At 42.0% G+C, this 27,650-nt stretch overlaps 1 protein-coding gene across 1 annotated transcript in view; it reads left to right on the top strand.

Moving 5' to 3' along the window:
- Window positions 1-27,650, top strand: part of kcnh5b (potassium voltage-gated channel, subfamily H (eag-related), member 5b) — a 352,424-nt gene that overhangs the window by 186,212 nt on the left and 138,562 nt on the right. The window contains exon 7 of the mRNA XM_041214640.1: window positions 1,522-1,951. Coding sequence (XP_041070574.1) covers window positions 1,522-1,951 — 430 coding nt within the window. The remainder of the gene's footprint in view (window positions 1-1,521; window positions 1,952-27,650) is intronic.

The following is a 27,650-nucleotide window of genomic DNA, read 5'->3' as shown; positions in this document are numbered from 1 at the left end:
TGCAGGCACACCTCCGATCGCCGCCATTTTACATGGGTGGGCCAATTAAGGCCCGCTCAGCGTGACGTCTGCCAGGAAGCGCTATGCGTTCCCTGTGCAGGCAGGGGGGAGGAGTGGATTCCCTCAGCCAAGAGTGCACTCTTTTGCGCATGCACGCGAGAGAGTACTCTCACCTCCCTGAGGCTAAATGCTGCTTCAGGGAGATCGGCGCCAAATTTAAAAATGTGACAGGGCAAAAATGAAACTTTCCTGACATGCCCCCTCATGTGACACTGTCACATGAATTGGAACATGTCCATCACTTTTAATCAAACATTTATTAAATTTTTTAAAACCCTCATGAAACCTCATCCCACCCGTGGATGAAGTTTCATGCTTTTTCTGAAGGCTGCCAGGGCTCTCGGCCTGCCCGCCAACCTTAAGATTAGACGGGCAGGTCCATTAATGAGCTTAATTACTTTTTAAATGGCTTCAATAGGCCGCTGACAGGTTGGCGGGCACAGAGCTGATTTGGTTCACCCCTGCCGACCTGAAAATTGAAATGAGGCGGGGTGACATCGAGTGTTCCGCCTGACATCATCCTGCGTCATTTTACGCTTTGGCGAGCGGGCCCCGCTCACCGACCTCAATATCCTGGCCATAGTATGTTACAGCACAGAGGAAGGCCAGTCAGTTCATCATGCCTGTATCAGCTCATCTTTTATTTTATTCTTTCGTGGGATGCGAGTGTTGTTGGCAAAGTCAGCATTAGTTGATTATCCTAGAATTAAACTGAAGTAAGACATTGGTATGCTTTGTGGCTGAACAGTCACACTCGCCAGTACAGGGATTGAACCCCCGACTTTAGTACCATGTTCTGACCGTCTGAGCTAACCAACCAACTCAATCTATCTGAAAGCATTTACTGCAGAAAGTTTACACTGCACAGGATACATTGGGACAAATTTCCTCATGTTATACATTGGCAGTATTAATTCCCCTGACAGACGACATTGAGAAAGCTTTACCACGAAGAATCACCAGTCCTTAACCAATCCTACAGATGCTACAATCATTCAATTGATAGATTATATGATATTTTGGGTGTGCAATCCAGCCTGCTCAACTTCCCCCTATGGTTCCACCCAATTAAAGAAACCTTACTTCATGGTCTAATTGCACAATGAACAAAATTCCAGCACCAAATAATGATTTACCATAGTGATACTAGCAAATGAATACTTGTACTATAAGCAATATTTGGGATGTCTATTAAAGGATCTTACTCCCGTGTTTTGTGAGCAAAATGAGGTACTCTGTGGTACTATTATAAAATCATCGAATCACTAGCACAGGAGGAGGCCATTCTATCCACCATGTCTGTGCGGCAGTTTGAAAGGGCTATACTGTTAGACCCACTCCTTGTCTCTGTCATCATAACCCTTGATTATTTTCTACATAGTCTTGAAAAGTAAGCATAACTCTCTGTTTATTTTTTGGTATGCTTGACAAAATAACATGATTCAAATCTGTTGATTTCAGGGCATCAGCAGCCTGTTCAGTTCCCTGAAGGTTGTGCGTCTTCTAAGACTTGGCCGTGTCGCCAGGAAGCTGGACCATTACCTTGAATATGGTGCCGCCGTGCTGGTACTCCTGGTATGCGTTTTTGGCTTAGTGGCTCATTGGCTTGCCTGCATATGGTACAGTATCGGGGACTACGAGGTCATCGATGAAGTCACCAACAGAATAAAAACAGACAGCTGGCTCTATCAGCTGGGACTAAGTATTGGAACACCCTACCATTTTAATGCCAGTGGCACTGGACAATGGGAAGGGGGACCCACAAAGGATTCACTGTATATATCTTCCCTTTACTTTACCATGACCAGCCTTACTACAATAGGATTCGGCAACATTGCTCCTACCACAGATGGGGAGAAGATATTTTCTGTGGCTATGATGATGGTTGGCTGTAAGTACATGCATTTTTAAAATTATCAATGCAAAAGGGTAGCCAATTTTTTTTTTTAAAGATTATAGTATTTATTATGAGATAAGGTGTTGCATTGGCCCAGATGGAAGGGTGCAAGGGTGCATCATGTGAGATGGACTTGTTGGTGCATATTTAGGTTTTAGCATTTTTTGTTCACAAAGTTGCTGGATACGTGAGCAACATCTGTAAGATGTAGTGAACAATGAGATACGGCATTAACAGTGAGGTTAAAGGATAGAGAAATAATCAGAGGAAAGAATGAGAAAGAGTGTGAATTAGAGGGGCTGAATTGAATGTCAAATTAAGTACAGAAAGAGAAATTTAGAGGCAAAAGGAACTGAAAGGGAAAGAAAAAAAAAATTGAAACATTTATATTTTCGAAATCTCCAACAACAATTTGCACCTGAAGGAATGAGACTCTACACTTGTAGTTGTTCCCTTCCTGGGCAGATAATAACATTTATTACACAGTTGAAAGGGTACTTATGCAGTTAATAATTTCCTGTGGTGAATTTAATAGGTATGTGTTTTAATGTGCCATGCAGCAACTTCATTAAAATCTCAAGTAGGTTATTTGAGCAAGATGCTAACAGCTAACACAAAAACACAAAAACACACTAGAATTGGAGCAGGACTAGGCCTTCTGGCCCCTGGAGCCTGCTCACCATTCGATAAGATCATGGCTGATCTGACTGTGGCCCCAACTCCACTTTTCTGTCTGCCTCCTTTGACTCACTTTTTGATCAAAATTCTATCTAACTCAACCTTCAATATGTTCAATGGCCAGCCTCAACTGCTCTCTGTGGAAGAGAATTGCACTGATTAATGACTGTCTGAGAGAAGAAAATTCTTCCCATCTCAATCTTAAATGGGAGACCCCTAATTTTTAAACTGTGTCCTCGAGTTCTAGATTCCCCCACAGGGGGAAATATCCTCTCAGCATCCACCCTGTCAAGTCCTTTCAGGATCTTATATGTATCAATAAGATCACATCTTATTCTTGTAAACTCCAATAGATACACGCCCAATCTGTCCAACCTTTCTTCATAAGATAAGCCCTTCATCCAGGAATCAGTCAAGTAAACTTTTTCTGAACTGCTTCTTATGCAATTATCTCCTTTATTAAGTAAGGAGACCGAAACTGTACACCCTACTTCAGATGCGGTCTCAGTACGGCCCTGTACAGCTATAGCAACACTTCCCTACCTTTATACTAGAGTCTGCTTGCAATAAACGCCAATATCCCATTTGCCTTCCTAATCACTTGCTGCACCTACATACTAACTTTTTGTGTTTCAAGTGGCAACTTGTGGCCATTTACAACTCGTGGGGTATCCCTTCCTCACCCCAAGTTGCCGGCTGATTTTCTCACTAATATGTATGTGAGTCATTTACATGCAGTTATTTTTTCAGCAAATTCTGGGTCATTATTGCAGTGCACACAATATTATCAAAATGTTGTTAAAGAATTATCTATTCTACAACATCTTATCTCACCCAGCAATTCTCAATAATAGTCTATTTTGGTAAAATATATTAAAAAATGAATTGTGATTAATGTGATTAGAAGCAGTATTATTAAATCATTAATACTATTGAACTTCTGCATGTGGCTTGTCACAATTGACGTCAGAAGCAGAGCATGTGAAAACTTGTTCGCTATTTGTTATATGGCTGTTACCAAAGTGATTCTGCACTAAGTAGTATATGTTTTAAAGCTGTTTTGGGAAGTAGGGTCTATAGAATTGCACATTTTTAAATTATATATTTTTAAAGTTATTATAGTACCTAGGCACAGTATCATCCATAACAAAGCATTGAAAGATAATTTCAGGAGTTTTACTGGGTTGGCAGGAACTTGTCTAGTGGAAACACTAGGTTGTAGCAATTTGAGTTGAAGATTTCATGGCTATGTATGATCTTTTTCATAAGCATTTAGGTTGCCCTAAATCGCATTTTAAAATAAATCTAACTTTTAACCTCTGAGGCCTGTCTTACAAACTCACTCATTCACTTTTCCAGAATGGCACTGTCAGTGTATTCCACTGCTAAGTGCTGTTGAATCAGTAGTCATTACTCAGCACCATGTTATGTCTGTGACCAGAACTGGACAAATTCAGCCAACTACTGAGTGAGTGCTGAATGAGTGCTGAGGGTATCTTTGTAAATGCAGTAGAATCCATCTACAGCATTAATTAGGTCACCGTAGGCAATGCTGTGAAATAATAGCCTGGAGATTGTTGCTGTTACTGCCCTCTTGGTTGAATTTGAATTAATGAGCTGGCTACACTGGCTATGCTTTAGCTTGTGTTATCTAGGTTGTGGGATCAAGGTGTTCTAGTGCATGAATTGTGAAAGGCTAATATGCAGGTACAACAAAAGTAATAAGGAAAGCTAATAGAAAGTTAGGATTTATTGCAAGGGAAATTGAATACAAAAGTAGGGAAGTTATACTTCAGTTATTTAGGGCATTGGTGAGACCACACCTGAGTACTGTGTACAGTATTGGTCTCCTTATTTAAGGAAGGATGTAAATGAGTTGGAAGCAGTTCAGAGAAGGTTTACTGAACTGATGCCTGGAATGGGCGGTTTGTCTTATGAGGAAAGGTTGGGCTAGGCTTGTGTCTGCTGGAATTTAGAAGAATAAGAGGCAACTTGATTGAAACATCTAAGATCCTGAGGGGTCTTGACAGGGTCAATGTGGAGAGGATGTTTCCTGTTGGGGGAGAATCTAGTACTTGGGGCCACTGTTAAAAATAAAGGGTCACCCATTTAGGACAGAGATGAGGAGAATTTTTTTCTCTCAGAGGGTTGTGAGTCTTTGGGACTCTCTTCCTCAAAAGGCGGTGGAAGCAGAATTTTTGAATATTTTTAAGGCATAGCTAGTATGATTCTTGATAAGCAATGGGATGAAAGGTTATCAGAGGTAGGCAGAAATGTGGAGTTCAGGTTACAATCAGATCAACCATGATTTCATTGAATGGCGGAGCAGACTCGAAGGGCCGAGTGGCCTTCTCTTGCTCCTAATTCATATGCTTGCATGCTCATGTCAGAGACTATGCTTCCTGTCATACAGGAATTTAGAGAATACATCAGCATGGTAGATCTTAAACTTGCTCTTAATAGATGCTGTATTGACATTTCAAGTAGCTGCTGCCTTGTCTTTATGGTGTGTCTTTTGTGAAAATTGAGAGACTGATAACACAGTTTTCCAGATGAAGCATCACCAGTTCAGTAACTAATCAAAGAAATATATAATTTGATGTGCCGTTATTTTTGATTTCTTTCACGGCTTTGATATAAGAAGGTAGGGAAGTGAAAAGGTCATTTAGCATATCCAACTCAAGCTATCATTTAAGCACTGATTGATTCTGCACCCTGTCTGGCTATTAACATCTTCCCACTATCTGAATCTCATCATTTCCTATATATGATAATATGATGTTTTGTTTTAATGTTATTTCCATTGCTATAGTTGATCTGATAACACCCAGATACTGAGTGAACCGTGGGGTCTTGTAGATTTTGATGTAAGTTTCAATCAATTGGAATACTCCTTTCAACTTGTCAGATAACTGAATGGGGTCTAGTTTATGACTGGCAGAGTAATGTGCCTTTATTTGGGATGGGCAAAGTCCAAATACAGAAATATCGGAGTTCCGCATCTATAAAAAAAATCGTTTTTTTTTGAGCCATTGAATTGAAACTTTTTTAAAAATTATTCATTCACGGTTTGTGGACAGTGCTGGCAAGACTAATGTTTAATATCCACCCCTAACCTTCCTTGCAAAGGTGGTGATAAGCCACTTGAATCTCTGCAGTCTGTGGGATGTAGATGCACCCACAGTGCTGTTACGTATAGAGTTCCAGGTTTTTGGTCCAGTGACAATGAAGGAATGGCGATTTGGTTCCACATCAAGGTCTGTGAATTGGAGGGGATCTTACTGTAGAGGTGTTCCCATGTACCAGCTGCCCTTCTCCTTGTCAGTGGAAGGTTATGGGTTTGTAAGGTGCTGTTGAAGAAGCCTTAATGGGTTGCCACAGCGCATCTTATAAATGGTGCACATTGCTGCATTGTGCACTGATGGTGGAGGGAATGAATGTTTAAGTTAGTGGATGTGATGTCAATCAAGTGGATTGTCCTGGATGGTGCCAAGTTTCTTAACTGTTGTTGGAGCTGTACTCATCCAGGCAAGTGGAGGATATTCTATTACACTTAGACCTTGTAAATGGCGTAAAAGACTTTGGGAGTCAGGAGGTGAGTCGCTTGTCACATAATGCACAGTCTTTGACCTTTATTTATAGCCACAGTATTTATGTTTCTGGTCAATGACCACCAAGACGTTGATGGTGGGGGATTCAGCGAGGTTAATGTTGAACGTCAAGAGAGGTGGTTAGATGTTCTCTCATTGGAAATGGTCATTGCCTGATACTTGTGTGGCACGAGTGTTATGTGCCATTTATCAGGCCAGCAATGTAACTATACTGGAATAGCTAGACTAGAGGCGTGGCTAGCTCTGCTCAAGTCTTCAGCTCTGCTGCAAGGAAGTTCTATAACCTTTGCTGTATTCAGTGCACTCAGCTATTTATGGGGAGATGGTGGCATAGTGGTAATATCATTGAACCAGTAATCCAAAGACCCCGAGCTAATGCTCTGGGAACATAGGTTCAAATAGCACCATGGCAGCTAGTAGAATTTAAATTCAATTAATAATTCTGGAATATAAAGCTAGTCACAGTAATGATTACCATGAAATTATCATCAATTGTTGTAAAAACCCATCTAGTTGACTAATATCCTTTGGGGAAGGAAATCTGCCATCCTTACCCTGGTCTGGCCTACATGTGACTCCAGATTCATAACAGTGTGGTTGACTCTTAACTACCCTCTGAAATGGCCAAGTGAGCCACTCAGTTCAAGGGCAATTAGGGATAGACATCCACATCCCATGAAAGAAAAATAATTTAAAAAGCCATTTCTTGATATCATGTAGAGTCAATCAAATTGATTAAAAACTAGCTTTAGGATGTCCTGGGATCATGAAGGGCACTATAGCGCATATTTTTGTGGAGTCAGCTGAGTTGGGAGGCTGTTAAAAATGGCAGGCAGGACCTAATTCTGGGATTTCCATTCCTGTTTCTGGTCAATGCAGGATAAGTGGGGGGTGGGGGGGTGGACGGGGGGTTGGGGGGGGGGGGGGGGGGGGTAGTGAGTCCTCACACGGCACTCCCACCCTTGCTGACTCCATTGCGGGGCTGGGTATTTCAAACCCCTGCAATTTTATTGGAGCTGGGCCCATTTTGTTAGTAGACGTGGTTCTCAGCACCTCAGAGGAGTTCTGAACCATGGTGGAACTCTAGTTCTGAGTTGGGAACCCAAGAAAAAAGCCATTCAAAATTCCCTTTGAATTACATTGCCCCACATCTCGTAAAAATGTCAATCAATTGCAGCCATTCATAGTATCCATGAAAAAAGCTTTAATCCACTTCACATCTCTTAATGCTTGTAAATAAACACACAGGCATTGAAAAAAACTCTTTCAAAGAACCATCAGCTTATAATAAGGTTATAAAGATGTCAATCAAACAAAGCTGGCACAGCCCTGCAAGCTGTTTCAACATTGTCTACAGGGCAGAATCCAATATCCATTCCTGGAAGTCAGCCAAGCACTCGTAATGCCCCTTTAATAATCCCTTAAAACTGTAAATCAGAATGTGAACACAGCCCCGCTACTGGGATAAGTGGTTCTTGAACTTTTGAAACTCAGCCAAATGTTCATAATAATCCTAGCTATCAAAAATAGCATTAAAACACTTCCACATTACAATATGGCATCTAATATTTACATTGAAAGGTGTCAAAACATTTAACACTTACCTTTAAGAATGTTCCAGACTCCTCAGCAGGCTTCCCTTGGTGGTCACAAATTCTCAAACCTGACATTTTTTTAGGGCTCCCAAAACCTACAGCAGCACAAGAAAATAGTATGGGGAAGAGAATTTAAATTTCTCACGGTCCTCACAATTCCCACCCCAACCTGAGAAAAGGTGCATCGGCGTTCGCACTCAAGGCCTTCCCGACCTGCAAAAAGGCCACACAAATTTGGAAATTACAAGCAAAATTCTGAAATGTTTTACTTTGCCGACCCTATTCCTGCCTCCATTTTGGGAAACAGAATCCAGCACAATTTCTTGTTTGAAAAACAGCACCTATAGTGCTGCAAGGATGTCTCAGTCTAGATTATACACTCAATTTCCTGAAATGAGGCTTGAAGCCAAAACTTTCCGACTCAGAGGTTAGAGTGTTACCATTGGACAAAAATGACAAAACAGCTCCTCCCCACACCATGCTATTATCTCCTGAATAGATGACATTTAAGACGTTTTTGAATTTGCAGTGTTAAAATAGTTTGTGCTCAATATAACAATGATCTACTTATTTGTCTCTCTGTGACATATGCCCCAGCTTGTTATGATTCAATGATCATCATTTCTCGATCTCCTTTGTGAATGCCATAGGTGGGATTCAGTGACCATGGTAAAATGCTTTTGGAAATAACTATTTTAAAGAAATGGCTTGCCTTTGGCTGAATTGTTCATTGAGGAACAGTTAATACAGCAATCTGTCAGACAAACCATTTATGTTTTAGAACAATTGAAGTCTTCCATTACAACAATTACTACACTTCAATGGTTAATTGGTTGTCAAGCACATTGGCCTGTTGTCAGCTTGTGGAAGCAGTTATATAAATTTGAGTCTTTCTCTTCAAGTCAAGTCTTTTATTTGCTTTCCAGGGCGGTTGTGGGGGAGGGGGAGAGGGAGAAATAAAGGGAAAGGCTGCATGAGAGCCACTCATTTTAATGGACTGAAGGATTCTGATGGGTTGAAGGAACTATGCTGGTACATCACATGCAGTTGTATCCCAACTTATATTGCACTGTCTAGTAGAACAGGTCACTATTGCTACTGTCATAGCACTTGACCCAAACAACAACTTATTTTATACAACAACTTTGACATAATATAATGTTCCAGTTAAGGCACATCATAGGTGCATTATAAAGCAGAATTTGACACTGAGCCACATGAGGAGATATTAGGGCAGATAACCAAAAGCTTGGTCAAAGAGGTAGCAGCTTTAAGGAGCATCTTAAAGTAGGAAAGAGGGGTAGAAAAGTGGAGACGTTCAAGGAGGGAATTCCAGAGCTTTGGCCCTTTGGTAACTGTGACACAGCCACCAATGGTGGAGCGATTAAACTCAGGTCAGAAGAGTCCAGAATGATTGTAGGTATCTTGGAGGATTGTGGGGTTGGAGGCAATTAATGATATAGGGAGAGGAGGGAGACCATGGAGGTATTTGAAACCAAGAATAAAAGTTTTAACATCGAGGCATTGTGGGAGCCATTAAAGGTCAGAGAGAACAAGGGTGATGGGTGAATGGGATTTAGTGCAAGTTAGGATATGGGTACCAGAGTTTGAATGACTTCAAGCTTAGGCAGAATGCAATTGGGAGGCTGGACAGGTATACATTAGAATAGTCAAGTCTGAAGGCAACCTAGTCATGACTGCAGGTTGCAGCAGCAAATGAACTGATGTAGAGATAGATTTATATAATGTTACAGAGGTAGAAATAAGCAGTCTCAGTGATGGTGCTGATATGTGATCATAAAGGTGGTTGAGTCAGGCAGGCTGCAGAACATATAGTGACAGAGTTAGGTTGGACAACCGAGGGGGCTTGCACTATTCCAGAAAGCCAGTAGGTGAAGGATAGAATTGGAGCCTATCTTTAGAAACTTTTAAATTTATTTACGGGATTGCACACTACAAGTATACATCTCTTAACCCCCAACAACCACAGTTTTAGCCTGTGTCTATTTAAAGGGCTCAGGTGAAACCCTAGTTGATACCCACTACCTCCATACAATTAAACATAATTAATATACAATGAAATGTTGACCTTGTAACTTAGCAGTCAGAGGACTGAGCTGGGAACTGGAGAATGCAGGCATTAGCTTGTCTGAAACCAGAACTGCGAACCACACAGATTTGCAGACCGACCCTGGAGGCTGGTGATGGATGACAGAGATTCCTGGGAGTGCAATGGAGCCAATCCTCCAAAGCCACTTTGGCCAATATCAAAATGATTTGAGGGAAAGAATAACATGGGAGCAAGATTTTGACTCAGGCTTATCAGAAGATAACTGGAAATCTATTCTCCCATGTGCACATTCCTCACCTGTACGTGCAAGACATGGGTTGCTACAATTTAAAATCTTACATCGTATCAACCTATCCAAGGTGAAATTATCTAAGATTGATAAAAATTATAATCCAACCTGTGATAAATGTCATACTGCCCCAGCCACTCTAATTCACATTTAATGATCATGTCCTAAGTTGGCTTTGTTTTGGAAAAATATTTTTAGATCACTCTCATGTATTTTCAGTAGCAACATTGAACCTTCTCCATGACAGCACTCTTTGGAGTGGAACCAAATGGCATCTCTCTTACAAAGATTCAGACTGATACACTCGCCTTTTCAACACTATTGGCTAGAGGTATTATTCTATTAAATTGGAAACAGTCTGGCCCACCTTATTTTACTAATTGTATACGTGATCTTATTCAGAATCTTAAACTTGAGAAAATAAAGTAAATTATAAGGGACTCCACTGATGGATTTTATGTACCTTGGCAACCTTTCTTAGAATACTTTGAGGAACAACAGCTCTCTACTTTCATATAACTGAGCCTAATTATGCTGTACGTATTATATCAGCTGAAACTATATCTGACCTATCATTTTGTGGATTTTCTTATCTATTCTTCGGGGGGTTGGGGAGGGTTTTTTCTCATTCTGTTTTCTTCTTCTCCCTCCTACTCCTCTTTTCCTTTCTTTCTCTTAAAAAAAATCATAACCTAATCATAATCAATAATCATAACCCAATGCTTCCCCCAGCACCACTCCGCTGCCCCCACCTCTGTCACCGAGAGTACCCTACCCTAAATATAAGAGCATAACATAACAGTTGATCAGCTGTGACATTGCACAGTGGGAGTGAAAACTAAATACAGTATTCAGGAGTGCAAATGCAAAATATTGGTTTCCATAAGGCAACAAATAAGCTATAAAACCAAAATATCAAGTATAAAATACCCTCATGTTTGCATTTTTAAGGCCGAACGAGAAGTGATTTTTGGACAGAATGTCATCATCCCAAACTTTCGTTCCACTTTTCTTTCTTCCACTTTCTACTGGCTGTTCACCGATTTGAAACTCTGAGGGCTGAATTTTCCCCCCGTTGGAAGGGAAGTTGATGGGCGGGCACATATGGGCGCACTTCTGATCGGCGCCCCCAATCGGAGGTGTGGCGCCATATTATGTGGGCGGGGCAATTAAGGCCTGCTCAGCATGGTGTCCACATAGAAGTGCTATGCACTCCCTGTGCGGGTGGGGGGAATCCCAAAATTGAGAGTACGCTCTTTTGCGCATGCGCACGAAAGAGTGCACTCATCTCCCTGAGGCTAAATGTAGTTTTGCCGCACTCCTGCCTTCCTGAAAATTTAAATGGGGCGCAGTGACGTTGAGAGTTCCCCCTGACATCACCGTGCGTCAGTTTACACGTTGGCGAGTGGGCCCCGCCCCCGTTCGCTGAATTGTGAAATTCTGCCCTGGGTCATGTCATTTCTTAATCAGGAAACCATATTTCTTGTGCTATAATGGAGCAACAAACCCAAATAAGGTGGAAGGCAGGATTAGCGGCATGTTAAAAATATGTATTGAACTAAGAAGTTCCAATGGGAATTGTCAGGAGCATAAACGGGTAGACAAAACTTATTGACATTGATGAAAGGTTCAAATGTCAGGAGACTCAAGGCAAGTTGGGGAGATGAAGATGGAAGCCATGCAGAACTTCTAGCACTCAAAGCATTTTCAATTTGTGAGACAAGTTATCAGGCAAACGATAATCAACTTGTGAGACAAGTTATAGAATGAATAATATAAATGAATCAAGAAGCAACCAGTTATATTCTGTTATGACATGGTAGATGATGTGTGCCAGACAGACCAAATCCACAAGCGAAACTTGGTTGCACTATCACAATGGTTTTGCAATTTCTATTTATTACGAGAAGATGTGTACACCATTAATAAGCCCACCAAGACCTTTAGGGATTTTAAAAATTAAATTAAAATATTTATGAACAAAATAAAAGATTTCAAGCACATAGATAGGGCAGAATTTTGCCTTTGGCGGGCAGGCTTGGCAGGGGCGCTCAGGAAGCCAACCTGCGATGGGGACTGAACCGCGATTTCACGCTGGTGGGCCAATTAAGACCTGCCAAATGTGAAATGCGAGTGGCAGCGCTCAGTGCTGCCTGTGCTGGGGGAGGGGTGGTGAGGGCACTTGGGGCGAGCGTGTGCATGCGAGTGAGCGCTTCATAATCTCCCTGAGGCACAGAGCTGCCTCGGGGAGATGAAGCTTTGTTAAAAAAAGAAAATAAAGAAAATAAAAATGTAATAAAACGTGTTCCCTCATGTGACTCTGACATGAGCATGGACATGTTATTAATTCAATTTTAAACCTTTTATTTTATTTTTGTTTACTTTTGGAAACCTCATCCTGTCCGCGGATGAGGTTTCCAAACAAATGCAAAGGCCACATGGCCTCTTTGCCTGCCTGCCAACCATTAGGTTGGACGGGCAATGAAAAATTTAAGTTAGTTGATTAGTTAATGGTCTTAACAGGCCTTTTAATTGTCAGCGGATGCACTACCGACTCCGGCACATGCCTGCCGATTGACGGTCAAGCGGGTCAGGTGCCCGCTGAGCAAAAATTTCTGCCCACAAGACTACAGTTATTTACTACTATAACAACTCCGAGGGAAGGATCTTCCAGTCGGCGAGTGGGGGCAAGGCCTGCTTGCCAACATGTAAAATGACACGGGATAATGTCAGGCAGAACTCCCGATGTCACCCCATGTCATTTCCATTTTCAGGTCAGCGGGGATGCAGCCGAATCAGCTGTGCACCCGCCGACCTGTCAATGGCCTTTTGAGGCCATTTACAAAGTAACTAACCTCATTGCTGGACCTGCCCATCCAACCTGAGGGTTGGTGGGCAGGCTGGGAGCCTTGGTGGGCTTAAGAAAAAGCATGAAACCTCTTCCACTAATGGGATGAGGTTTCATGAGGGTTTTAAAATATTTAATAAAGGTTTCAGTGATGGACGTGTTCCCAAATCATGTGACAGTGTCACATGAGGGGACATGTCAGGGAAATGCTGTTATCATTTGCTTACCATTTTTAAATTTGGCACCGATCTCCCTGAGGCAGCACTTAGCCTCAGGAAGATGAGTGCGCTTTTTCACGCGCATGCGCAAAAGAGTGTACCCTCGGCTGAGGGAATCCCCTCCCCCGCCTGCACAGGGAGCATTTAACACTTCCTGGCGGATGTCACGCTGGGCGGGCCTTAATTGGCTCGCCCACGTAAAATGACGGCACACCCCTGACCGGGGGCGCCAATTGGATATGTGCCTGCCTGCGTCTGCTCCTGTACTTTCCCCCTAAGATTCCTAATTAACCTCTCAGTTACACATTCCTTTAAGGCAATAGTCCAAAATAGATTTTAGATTTAAAACAAAATCAGGAAGTTAACACAGTACCCACTTGACAGTGAGATTCCAAATGGCTTCCCCACCTTCAGTTACTTTACATAGCAGACTTATGCACAAGTGGTCGCAAGGCTTCTTGAAGGCTGCGTCACACACTCCTGTTAAACCTACTTCACAATAAACCAGAAAAATATTATGAAAATTATGATACTTTTGTCACAATTCCTGGAAAGGAAAGAGAATGAGGGATATGACAAGAAGTGGGTTAAATGGAGTTGAGATTGATTAAAAATAGATATGCTATTTCATCTTGAAGCATTTTCCACTGACAAAATATCTTTACTCGCATGGATACGACTTGAACTCACAAGTCTCTTCTCATGCCAACAACCTGTATTTATAGAGCACCTTTAACATAATAAAACATCCCAATGCATTCACAGGAGTGTTATGAAGCAATGTTGTGAAGCAAAATAATCTCAAGTTTTAATTTGCAAAATTGTCATTGACACTTTTCCTGGAAATCTCTCCAAATACAACAATGATCATTTATCTCCCATGCTATTTAACCAACAAACTAAACATTGCAAACAAATAAACTTTCTGCTGAAATTAGAAAACTGGCAAACATTTAGCAGTTAATGGTCTGGCTGTAAACAATATTATAAAATTTGCATATGATTTTTAGACAAGAGAATAATTGTACAATTCCCCCCCCCGTGTTGCCATGGTGTGCATTGTCAGCCTGAGATTTACAGGAAATTACATTTGTACAGTAATTCAGTATGGTGGGTGGCTGTCCTAAATGTCGAGGTATCAGGAGATCTGTTTTCAAGCTATAAGACTTTCTAGATCGTACATTTTTATCTGAAGTTGCAGCCAAACCTAATCATTAGTATTTTAAAATGGAAGCTATGCCTGCTATTGTACTTATTAAGAATTCTTTTGTCTGGATGTGAAGGTCAGAATGAAATTTGGTCTCTACCTGCCTATCTGAAGCACACATTCATAATCAAAGAGGATGTCCCATCTTTACATTGTGACTTTGCCATGCCCCCATATCTAGTCAAAATTGACATGATAAATTCTTAAGCCACATATGGTCGCTCATGATCAACCTTTGTATTGCCTAATAAGTGTTATAAAATGTAAAACCTGCATAAATAATAGAATTGATTAATATTGAACACCAAGCTGTTGCTTATCTGTACTGCACCAGGCCAAAGCATTTACCATTATTTCTGAGTCTCTGAAAAGCTAAATGTCCTTGCAACCTCACTGTAGCCTATTTGCAAGTGATCAAGCCTTTAACTACATGCACAGGTGTCCAACAAGATTCATCTATTGCCACAGTTTGGCTTTGTTGTGGAAATGTGAGAATTTCTTGAATCAGCTACCTGCAAAGTAACTACAGAGTCCATGAATATCAGCTTGACTCAGTTGGTAATATTTTTGCCTCTGTGTCAGAAAGTTAGGCATTGAAGCTCCACTCCCAGGCTCGAGCCAAAGCCTAGGACCACACTTCAATGAAGTACTGAGGGAGTGTTGCTTTCAGAGGAGACATTAAATTAAAACCACATTTGGCTTTTCAGTTGGATGTACTATTTAAATAAAACAATGGAGTTCTTCTAATATGTCTGCCAACATTCTTCTCTCAACTAAAAACACTAAAAAATTAATTAACTGGTTACTCACCTCCCTCACAGTGCATAAACTGGCTGCTATTTGTGCCTATATAATATTAACAATGACTACAATTGTTTCATTGGATGTGAATCTCCCTTAGGCATCTTGTGGATGTGGGAAAGCACTATATAAATCTAAATAGCTTCTTTCTTTTTTGTAATCTGACATGAATGACAATTCTGCGCTCACAAGCAGCTCAGGCTCAGAATAGTTACGACAAGCTTTCACCATTGTTTTTCTTTATCTAGTTCACAGGGTCAATGTGTGTATCTGTGTGAGGTATTCGGCTGAGAGCTTCCACCTTTCATCCCCTGAGAAATTTACTTAGAGCAAATTTTCAGTTCTGCATTCCTGACACACACCAGATACGCATTCATCAAATTATGTCCACTGCCAGGCCTCATCTACCTTGCTGTTCAGTCGTTCAACACCAAGCTTTGCAGTTCAGCCATAGCCTCAAGGTGAAGTTAACCTTGCAAAAGTATTTCTCCTATTTAGAATAATTCTGTCAGACAAGGTAGGCTCTTCTGACTGAGTACCTGGAATTAGGATTATAGTTTGAATGACCGCTGATTAGATTGGAGAGACCCATTCAACTCATTGAGTGGAATTTTACGCCGGCGGGATTTTATGGTCCCACCAAAGTCATTGGACTTTTGAATGGCTCACTGCCCCCGCTGCGACAGGGCCATAAAATTCCGCCCATTGACTTCTATGGTTTTTTTAAATTGAAAATTACCTGATGTTTGCAGATTGTACTATATTAAGCTTTCTGTTACACCTGTCCCTTGAAGCAATTTACTCTTTTACAGTACCATTTTGACTATTAATGCCATTGTGAATCATGCCCGTTAGTAGGACTCTCACTACAGAGTCAGTGGACTCAACCTGCATTCTAGAACATGAGCTCATAATCTAGGGTGGAGTTATAGAGATGTTCAGCAGCCATCAAAGCTGCCTTCCTGTTCTAATAGTACAGTGGCTGAGAATGATTCCATGCACTGTGTGAAGAAGAGCAATAAGCTCCCCCAGTGCCCACACTGACAGTCTTCCCACCAATACCACCAATAACAGATTAACTGGTCATTCATTTCTTTGCTGTTTGTAGGATCTTGTTATGCACAAAAATGGCTCCCATGTACATTTATCTGCATAATAGTGTTTCACTTCCAAAGGAACTCACTGGATGTGCAGTACTTTGGGACACCCTCAGAGGTCTGGTTACATGCTATAAACATGCTATTTTTTTTACAGTCTATTTTCTACTGTTTCAGCTTTAAATATATCACCAGATTTTTTTTAGCAGTTAAGGCAGTAACAGATGAAATGGAGCATTCTGACAATCATGAATCCTTCTAATAATTTAGCCCCATTAAATTAGTCGCCATATTTGCAAACTTAAACCTCCTGCTCTGTGAAGTGTCTGCAAATCCAGTACATCCAAATACAAAGCTAATTTATGTAAAGGAAGCAATCTTTACACGCAATGCCCCTTTCAATACAGGAATATTTGCTGTTGGTTCTTGAAAATAATATTATATTCGGTATTGCCTGTAATGTCTATCCTTGGCCTGCCTCAGCAACGTCATCCAAAATCACAGCATTCAATTTTCACATGTACACCGATGACACTCATTTATACCTCACCACCACTTCTCTTGACTCCTCCACTGTCTCATCAGGTTGCTCATCCACCATTCAGTATTGGATGAGCAGAAATTAAATATGGGGGCAGATTCAATCATGGCTTTCAAAAGGGATTTGAATAAACACCTGAGGGGGAAAAAATTGCAGGGCTATGAGGAAAGAGCTGGGGAGTGAGACTACCTACATTACTCTTGCAGAGAGCTGGTATGGATTTGATGGGCTGAATGGCCTCCTTCTGTGCTATCGTTCTATAAACGTTTAGCATACCTTCCTTGCTTTTGTATTCTATTCCTCTATTAATAAAACCAAGGAACCCATGAGCTTTTTTAAACAGCCTTTTCAATTTGCCCTGCTACCTCAAAACTTTATGTACATACATTATCCCCAAATCTCTCTGTTCCTGTACCTCCTTTAAGATTGTACCACTTAGTTCATGGCGTCTCTCCTCTTTCCTCCAGCCGAAAAATATCACTTCACATTTCTCTGTATTAAACTTCATGTGCCGTGTGTCTTTTGTTTCACCAGCCTGCCTGTCTCTTCCTGAAGTCTGTTTACTATCTGCTCCATTAGGCGGGATTTATAAATTAGTGTGGGGTCCAGATTGGAGGTGAGCAGATGAGCAAATTTGTGCTCCGGCCTCTGTGCTGGTTTGGCCCCACGACCGCAACCCCGAGCCATTTTAAGTGAGGGCGGCTAGGGGTCGGTTCAGTTCCCTGCCGCTTCCCAACAGGCAGCCAATTCAGGTCAACTATAGATAACTACCTTAATAAGCCCTTCTCCCGCACTGACTGGGATTTTCAGTCGGCGATGCCCACGTCCAGGCTAATGTAGTGGGCTCAGGGCAGGAAGCGAGGGGTGGGGCAATGGGCCACATGAGGGATCCCTCATTCATGAGGGCTGCCAGGCCAAAGCTGCGGCTGTTGGCCATCCCATGGCGGGGATTGTCTCTCCACTATCATGACCAGGCAGCTGTGGCCATTTTAAATAAAAAAACTGACCTCTTCTTCATAGGGTGGAGGTGCCCTCTCTTTCTCCATCACAAATTTGCAGCTCTCACCTCGACCATTGAGGTTGCTGATATGTCAGTGCTAGTGGGCTTCCCATTGGCCTTCCAGCCTCAGGAGCGCACCTGCCATTCTTAGTTGGACAGTGAGTCTGCTTCCTGCCATTAATTGGCCCGGCTCTTTAAAAATCTTATTGGGCGTGTTTACAACATGCTGCATGGAGTTGGGCCCCGGAACTGAACCGACGGCTGGGTTCCCGACCCAGAATTGAAAATCCCGGCCATGGTTTACTAATTTTCCAAGCTTCATAGCATCTGCCTATCTTGAATATATGCCCTGTATAGCCAAGTCCAGCTCATTAATATAGAATCAAAAAGAGCAAGTGTTCCTAATACCAATGGGAATGCCACTGTATAGCTCCCTTGAGCTGAAAAACAAACAACAATGTTCTCTCTGCTTTCTGCCCCTCAGCCAATTTTGCTGCTGCCTTTAATTCCATGAATCTTTATTTTTCTAGTTCCATTATGTAGCACTTTTCAATCGCCTTGATAGTCCATTTACACACCAACTGCACTGCCCTTGTCAGACCTCTCCATTATTTGGTATTTTAAATGTTTAAACATTTAGTACCTAAGTTTGATGAGAATTTATATCAAATAATAAGGGAATATGTATTTAAACCTATTTTGTCTTTCTAATAAATATGGCTGAGTTTGAAATTGAAATAGCTAATTATTAAACCAGTACTTTTTAATTGAATATTTAGTTAAGATTTGATTGTAAATAGAGTTGACATTTGTTTCACACTTTTACAAATAAAAATTACTGTTCCTTTTTTTGATGTAGAAATAACCTAGAAACTTAACAAAGTGCTGCAGAAACTGAACAGACCTTCAGTGCAAACCATCATTTCTTGTTGCGAGATGTGTTTGGGACTGCTGTCACAAGTGGCTTGAAAGGCCACATAATTCCAGCGACCCTGACCATAATGAACAAGAGAAAGAAAGAACAATACATTTGCCTTGTTTGTTGTGTTAGGAATCTTTTCTTGGGCTATTTTTCCAAAAGTCATTTCAAGATCATTGAATTCTGATTCTGTGATCTGAATTTTATTAACATCTGTGAAGGATGTCTGCCCTTGGGAATTAAACATTTTCCTCTTCTTCCAGCTTTACTTTGGGTGAATTGCTCTCATCTCTCTGAATCGGCTTGCAATTTTAACATGCAGTGTATTATTGGCCACAATTGCAATTGGCTGTAATTCAAGTGATTTATTAAATGCTATTGTAGGTTTTGGTCCAAAGCACACACATTCAAATTTATTTCCAGTAACTAAAATGGTTTTCACTACCTTATAATGAAGCAGTCTATTACCTGCATAATATTACAAATAGATAAATTGAACATAGGCAATTAGAGCACATGGATTATGTTTGATCTGAGAGGTTGTTTTTGCAATCTTAACAAGCATTGCTGAAAGGGATAGCTGGAGATTTAATTAATCATTGTGGTCAGTGTAACACTTGGTGTATATGAGTTCTATTGAAGTGTGTATTGATCGTTTATTCAGATCAAAACCAATTAGTTTTGAGAAAGTTGCCAAGACATCCGGCACAGAAATAATGAGCTTTACCAGAGAAAGTAGTTGCTAAAAGAATTGAAAATAAATTAACCTTAGCTTTAAATTACACAGTGATCTCTAATCTGAAATGTTACTCTGTTTATTGCCACATTGTACTTCATGTCTTGGACAAAGGTAGCTAGTCATCTACAGCTATTACAGACAATAACTTATTCTGAAGAGATCTACTCAATAGTATTTATGGGTACAGGTTATATATTAGGTGGAGGAAATATGGTGGCCAGGTCAGCAATCAGAATTTCTACTCAGATACTGATTCTGTTCTGATAGTTGTCCTTTTCACTCCTGAGATAGTGACTGGAAATGGCAGTAGTTATTGATTACTCATGTTACCTTGAGTTTGTTACTGGGTTTGTATTCATGCTGTAGGTCACCACTGTCAGAAAGCTGAATATGTTTAAGGGCTCATTTGTACTGGGGATGGAGCCATTTATTTATTTCTATCCCTCTCCCCATGAAACTTTTGCTCAGTAAAAGAGAAGCTCTTCTTTCCCCAGAGAAGGCAGGAGCATCGCTATTACTGAGAGATGTTGCTCTGTAATCCAATGATTGCTGACTTTCACAACTCATTTCTAGACAAAAAAGCTTACCAAGTATTTACTGATCTATTGAAACAGAACATAGGAAGAGTTTATGACACCCTGAACTTTCCAAGGTCTAAAGCATCCCCAAAATCCTAACTACTCCTCACTACATTTCATGCATTTGGCTTATTGACAAGTCTACCCGCACATATCTGAGGCTGGTGCAGCAAGTACGTCCTCCACTTTGGTCGTCAGAAAACTAAAATCCTTTTCCATGTAAAATATTCTCATTATTTGCTGAGAACTTTGCACTGGTTTGAGAAAATTAATAGCATAAGCCTCGCCATTACCTACTCACCAACATGCAACTTCTCACTTCTGAAGTGACTTAACAGCCACTTAAACTGCTGTACCTGCTATATGCACATACATTGATGTTAAGCAATCTGCACGGAATACAATTCTAGGGCCACCATATCTCAGCCGCACAAGAAAAGCTTGCTTCGTAGTCATGTTTCTGTCCAAACTTGTAGAGGCAGTCCTGCAGAAGAGAGGGACTCTTCTTTGGTGTTGCAGAAGTTAATAATAACAAGACAAGAATTTACAGATAAAGAACCCTTGAAGTGCTGATGAGATGAGAAAGAGATTCAACTTGCGCAAAAATATAAAGGTACACCTGCATAATATGGAAGCAAAGAAGCACAGTACAGATATGGATTGTATGGCAAGCTGTCTGCAAAGGGTTTTTTTGGTGCCTAAAGATTTATGAGTGGGAAACCCAAAGGGATCTGGATTAATCCCAACCTGATGAGATAAATGTCTTCTAATCTGCTGTCTGTACAGTTTTATGTGAAATTAGTTTGGGCAGTCTCAATCCAGTTGCTAATGGGTATTGGACTATAGTAAAACATTGGGCTAAAATTTATGGCGCTGCAGTATCCGCTAAGAATTCTAGGGGGTAGCCAGCCCACTATCCTGACAGCTGACCCGCAGCAATTTAACCCTGGGAGCAACATTAATTGCTTTAAGAACTTCCGCCCTTTTCTCGAGAGGAGGTCCCACATTAGAGAGCTGCCGGCCAGTCAGATGGCTAATAACTCAGTGGTCCCAGCAGCACCATCCATGAGCGGTAACCACTGCTGGAACTGCAGACAGTCCCATCACACAGAGGATCCCAAGTAAGTCCATGATTGGGAGTCACAGCGAGGGGAGAGAAGGCTGTGGAGTGGGGAGTAGGTTAAGAGACTGGGGAGAGGGTTAAAGCTGGGGATGACCTATAGAGAAGTGTCTCCGATGGGTTCAGGGACAGTTAATGTTTCCGGCTGGTGACCCTTCTTCCAGTTTTGATGAAGAACCACTGACCTGATACATTGGGCAGAATTTTCTGCTTACTGGGTGGGCGGGCCCAACCCAATCTCCAGCGGGCAGGGAGCTGATCCCTGCCAGAGAAGTGGGCCCTGCCGCCATTTTAAGTGGATGGGCCAATTAAGGCCCGCCCAGTGTGACTCCCCAAATGCAAGAGTGCACTCTTTCGCGCACGTGCATGAAAGAACGCACATCTCCCTGAAGTTAAGTCCTGCCTCAGCGAGATCGCTGACAGTTGTGAAAACATTAAAAATAGTAAAAAAAAATCCTTAACATGTCCCCCTCATGTGGCAATGTCACATGAGATGGGACATGTTCATAAATTTCACTAAAACTTTATTAAACTTTTTAAATCCCTACATGAATCCTCATCCCGCCGCTGGATGAGGTTTCATGTTTCTTCTCTTCCCTGCTGGGACGCCTGGCCTGCCCGCCAACTTTAAGGTTGGACGGGCAGGTCCTTTAATTGTTTTAATGATCCTGTCAATGGCCTCAATTGGCCATTGACAGGTCGGCGGGCACACAGCTGATTTTGCTGCGGACCAGCCTTCCTGAAGATTTAAATGGGGCGGGATGACGTCGGGGGTTCCTCCCTATGTCATCCCACGTCGGCAAGTGGGCCCTGCCCCCTGCTCGCTGATGGCAAAATTCAGCCCATTAACTCTGTTTCTCTCTCCACAGATGCCTGCCAGGCCTGCTGAGTATTTCCAGTATTTTCTGATTTTATTACATATTTCCAGCATCCGCAGTACTTTGTACTTTGTTCTTGACTCTCAAAGCTTCAATTTTTGTCCAAATGACAGTTATTATGGTGTGACATTAATTCAGTTACAAATACACGTCTAAAAATAGCTTGAGGACTGTATGTTGGTTGCAAGTGGAAAGGCTAGTGCTGTTCTTAAAAAGGCATGAACATAAAATGGTTCACTGTCTGAAAGTATTTTCTAATATTGACCCACGACTGTTTAATTTTGTTTATTCTCTTTGAAAATCGGATAAATCAGACAAGACAGAAAATAATTTTTTAAAACTATGGAATTCAGTGCTTCAGTGCTGTTGTAATAGGTTTTTTATGATAAAGATGATAACCAACATTAGGGCTCTTAAATTATGTCATAGACTGAGTGCATGAACTTAACACTTATTTTAAGTGAATTAATGCCTTTAGTGAAATAGAAGAGGGTGGAATTTTAGATGACTGGATTAAGTGTTTGTATCCTGCAGTGTAACTTCAGGGCCTAGCTAAATTAGCTTACATTTTCTGCCTGTCCTTCACCAATGCTTTGAAATAATTCAGGCTGATAGGTGGAAAATTGCTTAAGGGATGTATTCTGCCTTTTTTTTTGTGGTGAGCTCTCCTAGGAAGCTGGAAAGATCAGCTCAAAATCATGTTCATGGCCAGACCTCAGTATAGTAGCTTGCCACAAATTCACTGCCGCTTGCCTTTCGAAAGGGCAGAAATTGTGGCAGAACTGTTGCAATTTAAACTCAACTTGCACCTCTGAAAAAGGAGCTTTTTTTTTAATGGAAGACAATGAAACTGGCTCTTCAAACTCTGAGGAGAAAGTGATTGTAGTCAAGGGCCCCTAGGTTTGTGGATTGTGCTTGTTGAGCAGATTCAACAGCAGGAAGAGTAGATACTCTTCCCCAGTGCACAGCAACAGTGGAAAAAGGTGGCTAATCATATGAGGGCAAGCACCATCGTCTCTAGGAGCTGACAGCAGGGCTGGAAAGAATTTGATGACCTCACCAGAGCTGTTAAGGTACATTTCTCCTATGGGGAAAAAATAGATAAGACCCAAAAATGGGAATGGGGATTTCTGCACCATAAACCTGTGGCTGTTCATTCTGATTCAGGAAGCATGCTAGTTTTGTGCTTCCTGCTAATTTAAATAATAATAGCCTGCAGCCCAGCGCTAAGCATGCTGCTGGGCAGATACAGTTCTCTGCAGGGCGTCCAAGTTTGTGTGAGGCTAGAACCACTTAAAGCTGGCTTGCACACTGAAAACTGGCCTGCACCTCTAGAAGTAAGATGCATTCTGGCTGCAGCAGGTTCTGGAACTAGCTACAGAAGACATTCAGTGCAGGAAGAAGAGTGAAGATCGCACTACAGGATGTGCTCCAAGGTTCTCTGATGCAGTACTGGAAGCCTTGTTGCAGGAGGCAGATAGGAGGAGCGAATTCATATCCCACAGGTGCCATTGAGGAGACAGGGTGAGCAGATAGCTATTGCTGTCAATGTAAGCATTCTAGCTCTGAGGATCTCGATGCAGTGCAAGAAGAAGTTTAATGACCTCACATGAATAGTCAAGGTCAGTGAATGCATCTTCAAATGCCATATTTTTTTCTTGATTCGTTCATGGGATGTGGGCGTCGCTGGCTAGGCCAGCATTTATTGCCCATCCCTAATTGCCATCGTTCAGAGGGCATTTTAAGAGTCAACCACATTGCTGTGGGTCTGGAGTCACATGTAGGCCAGACCAGGTAAGGATGGCAGATTTGCTTCCCTAAAGGACATTAGAGAATCAGATAGGTTTTTACAACAATCAACAGTAGTTTCTTGGTCATCATTAGACTTTTAATATCACATTTTTTTTATTGAATTCAAATTCCACCATGGCCAGTATTTCCATATCATTACAGACAAAATACTAGCCTCACACACTGCTCGAAGCAACAGTGCACCCCTCACTCACTTACCATGATGCAGCATCTGGTGGTCAGTATCTTAGTTTCCGTTGGCGCACAAGCAGAAGCTGCTCACTACAGCGGAAGCTCAGACTGAGATTATGCAATCTCAGCTCTCTGCCATTTAGACTCTGACTGCTGCTGTCATGGCTGCAGATATCAATGCTCAAATGGAACACTAGTGCATAATCTGCTCATCCCCCTTTGCTTTGTATTTAAAGCTGCTATTTTTCTGTGTATCACAGCAGTCCTCCAACAGGTTACCAGGATTGCTGAGGCGCTAGCTGACCTGGGGCAATGTCAATGGTTGGTGGAGCATGAACCTGCTGTCCTCTCTCAGGGTGACAGCATGCATGCTCCCAATGCTGCCGCTCCCTGCCTTTGCTGTTGCCTGTCAGCCAGCAAGCGCTGACTGCTATCATCCATGTCGAGATGGTGCAGTCCAAAACCAGATCTTTTAAAGCTACAGCTGTGCGAGGGCATCCTGCAAGGTCATCTGCAGCCTCCTCCACTGAAAGTCAGCAGCCTTCCTATGCTGCAACAACTGGGGTAACAGTGCATGGGAGCACTAGGCCAGGCAAAGCTATACCGAAGACAATGCGCCAGGGTAATGGTAATGCAAATGCCATTTTGGCACAAAAACACCAGTCATAGCACCAAAACTTTGGCAGCAATGGAGCCAGATTTTGCAGCTGTATTCTCTGCACAGCGCTCCACTACTTTACTTTAGCTCCAGCACTGCCAACACTTCCCCACTTCCTGTGCCCTCCCTCCAGTCACAGCAGGGTGTTTACTGCAACTATTTCTGCTTGCACTGACTACCTCCTCTTGCCCATGCCTGCTGCTCCTTCCTCCCTGTTTGTACTCTGTGGTAAGCAGCCTCACACATCATCGGAACCCCACCACAGACTGCACACTAACTGGGGCAAGCTAGTGCAAAGCAGGAGGGAGCTGCCAATGTTTGAAGCAGAACCAGCATCAGTGCAAGTGCTCAAACCAATACTAGGTAACACTACTGATATCATCAACAGAGGGAGGGCACACAGTGTGCCAGAAGATGAAGCTAGAGACGTACATAACAGGGTGTTTGAATCAGGCAGCCCCAGTAACCATTGAAATGCTGCAGTTTGCAACTAGCCCTCACTGACCATGACCATCTGAAGGACCCTCGAGTCACTGTGGCCACCTATCTCCCATGCTGCAGCCACTGGGAGAGCACTTTGTAGAAGCACTAGGACATTCGAGAGAGCACATAAGACAGGTACAAAGAGATTTCAGGAAAGTGACCATTAGGAACATGTAGTATTATGACATGTTAGGGAGATATGGATACCAAAATGCTTGTTTGGCTGGCCCTGGAAATACCTGGTGATCCTGCAATGTTTGATGGCAGTTATAGCAATGTGGGCCTTTGATCAAATACATTTCATTGCAAAATGGAAAAACTGGGAGAGATGCTGGCCATGACTATTGTTAGTGTGTCTTAACAGTGGGTCTTGTCTCTGAGTCAGAAGGCTGTGCGTTCAACTCCCACTCCAGAGATCCAAAATCTAAGCTGATACTCCAGTGCAGTACTGAGGGAGTGCTGCACCTTTTGGAAGAGGTGTCAACCTGTGACTCTCAGGTGGATGTAAAAGATCCCAAGGTACAATTTTGAAGAAGAGCAGGGGAGTTATTTCCGGTGTCCTGGCCAATATTTATTTCTCAATGAAAATATCTAAAAAGAGATTATCTGGTCATGATCTCATTTTTGTTTGTGGCAGTTTGCTGTGCACAAATTGGCTGTTGCATTTCCTACTTTACAACAGTGACCACATCTCAAAAGTACTTCATTGGCTGTAAAATGCTTTCGGATGTTCTATGGTCATGAAAGATGCTCAATAAATGTAGGTTTTCTTTGCAAGGGAGCAGGGATTGTTCAGGTGAAGCACTCTTCATTGTGCTGCTGGTGAAGTGCTCTGGCTGTAGGCATGTTTTAAAACTCTCCCACATCCTCATCTTCTTCAATGTCCCCAGAGCTATTGTCCTCATCATGTTCTTCTATTGGTGGCACCTGGAATTTTTCTCTCTCTTTCTTTCTAGCACTCCCTTGAGGCAAGGAAGACACTTGCCGACTAGTACAACCTGAGGCAAGAATCTGTGTGCACAGTCCTCTAAATTGGGGAGGCTGTTATGCTGCAGCTACCATACAGTTCTGGCTGACCAGGAGACTCTCTTGCCCTTACCACCTGCCATTGGCACATCAGAAGAATTTACAGGTTGATAATCAACTTGTTTGGTACTATTATGAATGCACTTTCCATGGCCATCAAGTCCAAAGTGGGACTTGAACCTGGAGCTTCTGACTCTGAGGTAGGGAATGCTATTACTGTGCCACAAGGCCTCCGCGAGTATGAAGTTATCCAGTATACAACAATCACCAAGATGCAGGGCACTCTTTTGGGCTGTACTGTAGCGCAGAACCACTGTAAAGACAATGAAATCTTTGCTCCAGCAGCCTTAGAGACTGCTGTCGTGGGCCCATTGATCTGGATCAATTGCATTTGCACCAGTGATTTGTGGATTTCTCAGTCATCAGCTTCACATATGCAGGTGGTCGTTCTTGTTCCCAAGACAGCAGCTTCCAACTTGATTGTCAGGTTAGGGACTGAGGATGGATCATCAGCAGAATATAAAGACATCAGGACATGTGAAGCTGCCAGCTATCAGACACGAGTTTGCATGCAGTTCATATATATTTTTGGCGCTGACAGATAAGAAGGATTCAATTAATATTTTTGCTACTGTTTGATTACTTAATATCATTTCACCTTTTTGATCTTCAATGGCTCTATCAGTTAATTTTTTTTACCTGTTTGCTGTGAATATATGTACAGAAATTAATAACATTACTTTTAAAGTGCCATGCTATCCTATCCTTGCTCTGTGTCTTAGCTTTCCTGAAGAATTTCTTAGCCTGCTATTCCTTGTTTTAATATTCATCTCAGTTCACCTTGCTATTTATACTTTCATACCTTGAGAATAATGTGCAGGGGGTGAGGGGGGGTTGGGGGGTAGGTGGGGGTTGGGGGGGGTGCAATTTTCAACTGCTGGGTGCTTGTTTCTAATCTGAAAAGTACTAGGATTGTAGGGTTGCAGGAGGTTCCAAAGCTAAGGGAGGGTGGGATGTGAACGGATGTAAACATTAAGATGAGTATTTTAAATTGAAAGCATTGGAGGACCAAGTACAATGTAAGTCAGCAAAAGTAGGAGTTATGAACAGGACAATGCAAGATAGGGTACAGGCAGTGGTGTCTGGATAGTTTGAATTTTACAAAACCTGGGAGAAGGGAGGCCTGGATGAGAGTTTCAGTGGCGACAACAGGCAATGCTAGGAAGGTACTTTCGTTACTTTCTTTGTCCTCTTCCACCACATTTGCGATACCTCAATGTCCACATTAACTTTGTGGATTTGATAACAGGGCTCAAATGGCTTTTTTCTTATTATTTTCAAACCAATCTACAG

The sequence above is a fragment of the Carcharodon carcharias genome, chromosome 20 (assembly GCF_017639515.1).
Source record: "Carcharodon carcharias isolate sCarCar2 chromosome 20, sCarCar2.pri, whole genome shotgun sequence".
In the NCBI taxonomy this organism is placed as follows: domain Eukaryota; kingdom Metazoa; phylum Chordata; class Chondrichthyes; order Lamniformes; family Lamnidae; genus Carcharodon; species Carcharodon carcharias.
The sequence above is the reverse complement of the archived record's forward strand: the minus strand, read 5'-3'. Positions and strand labels throughout refer to the sequence as shown.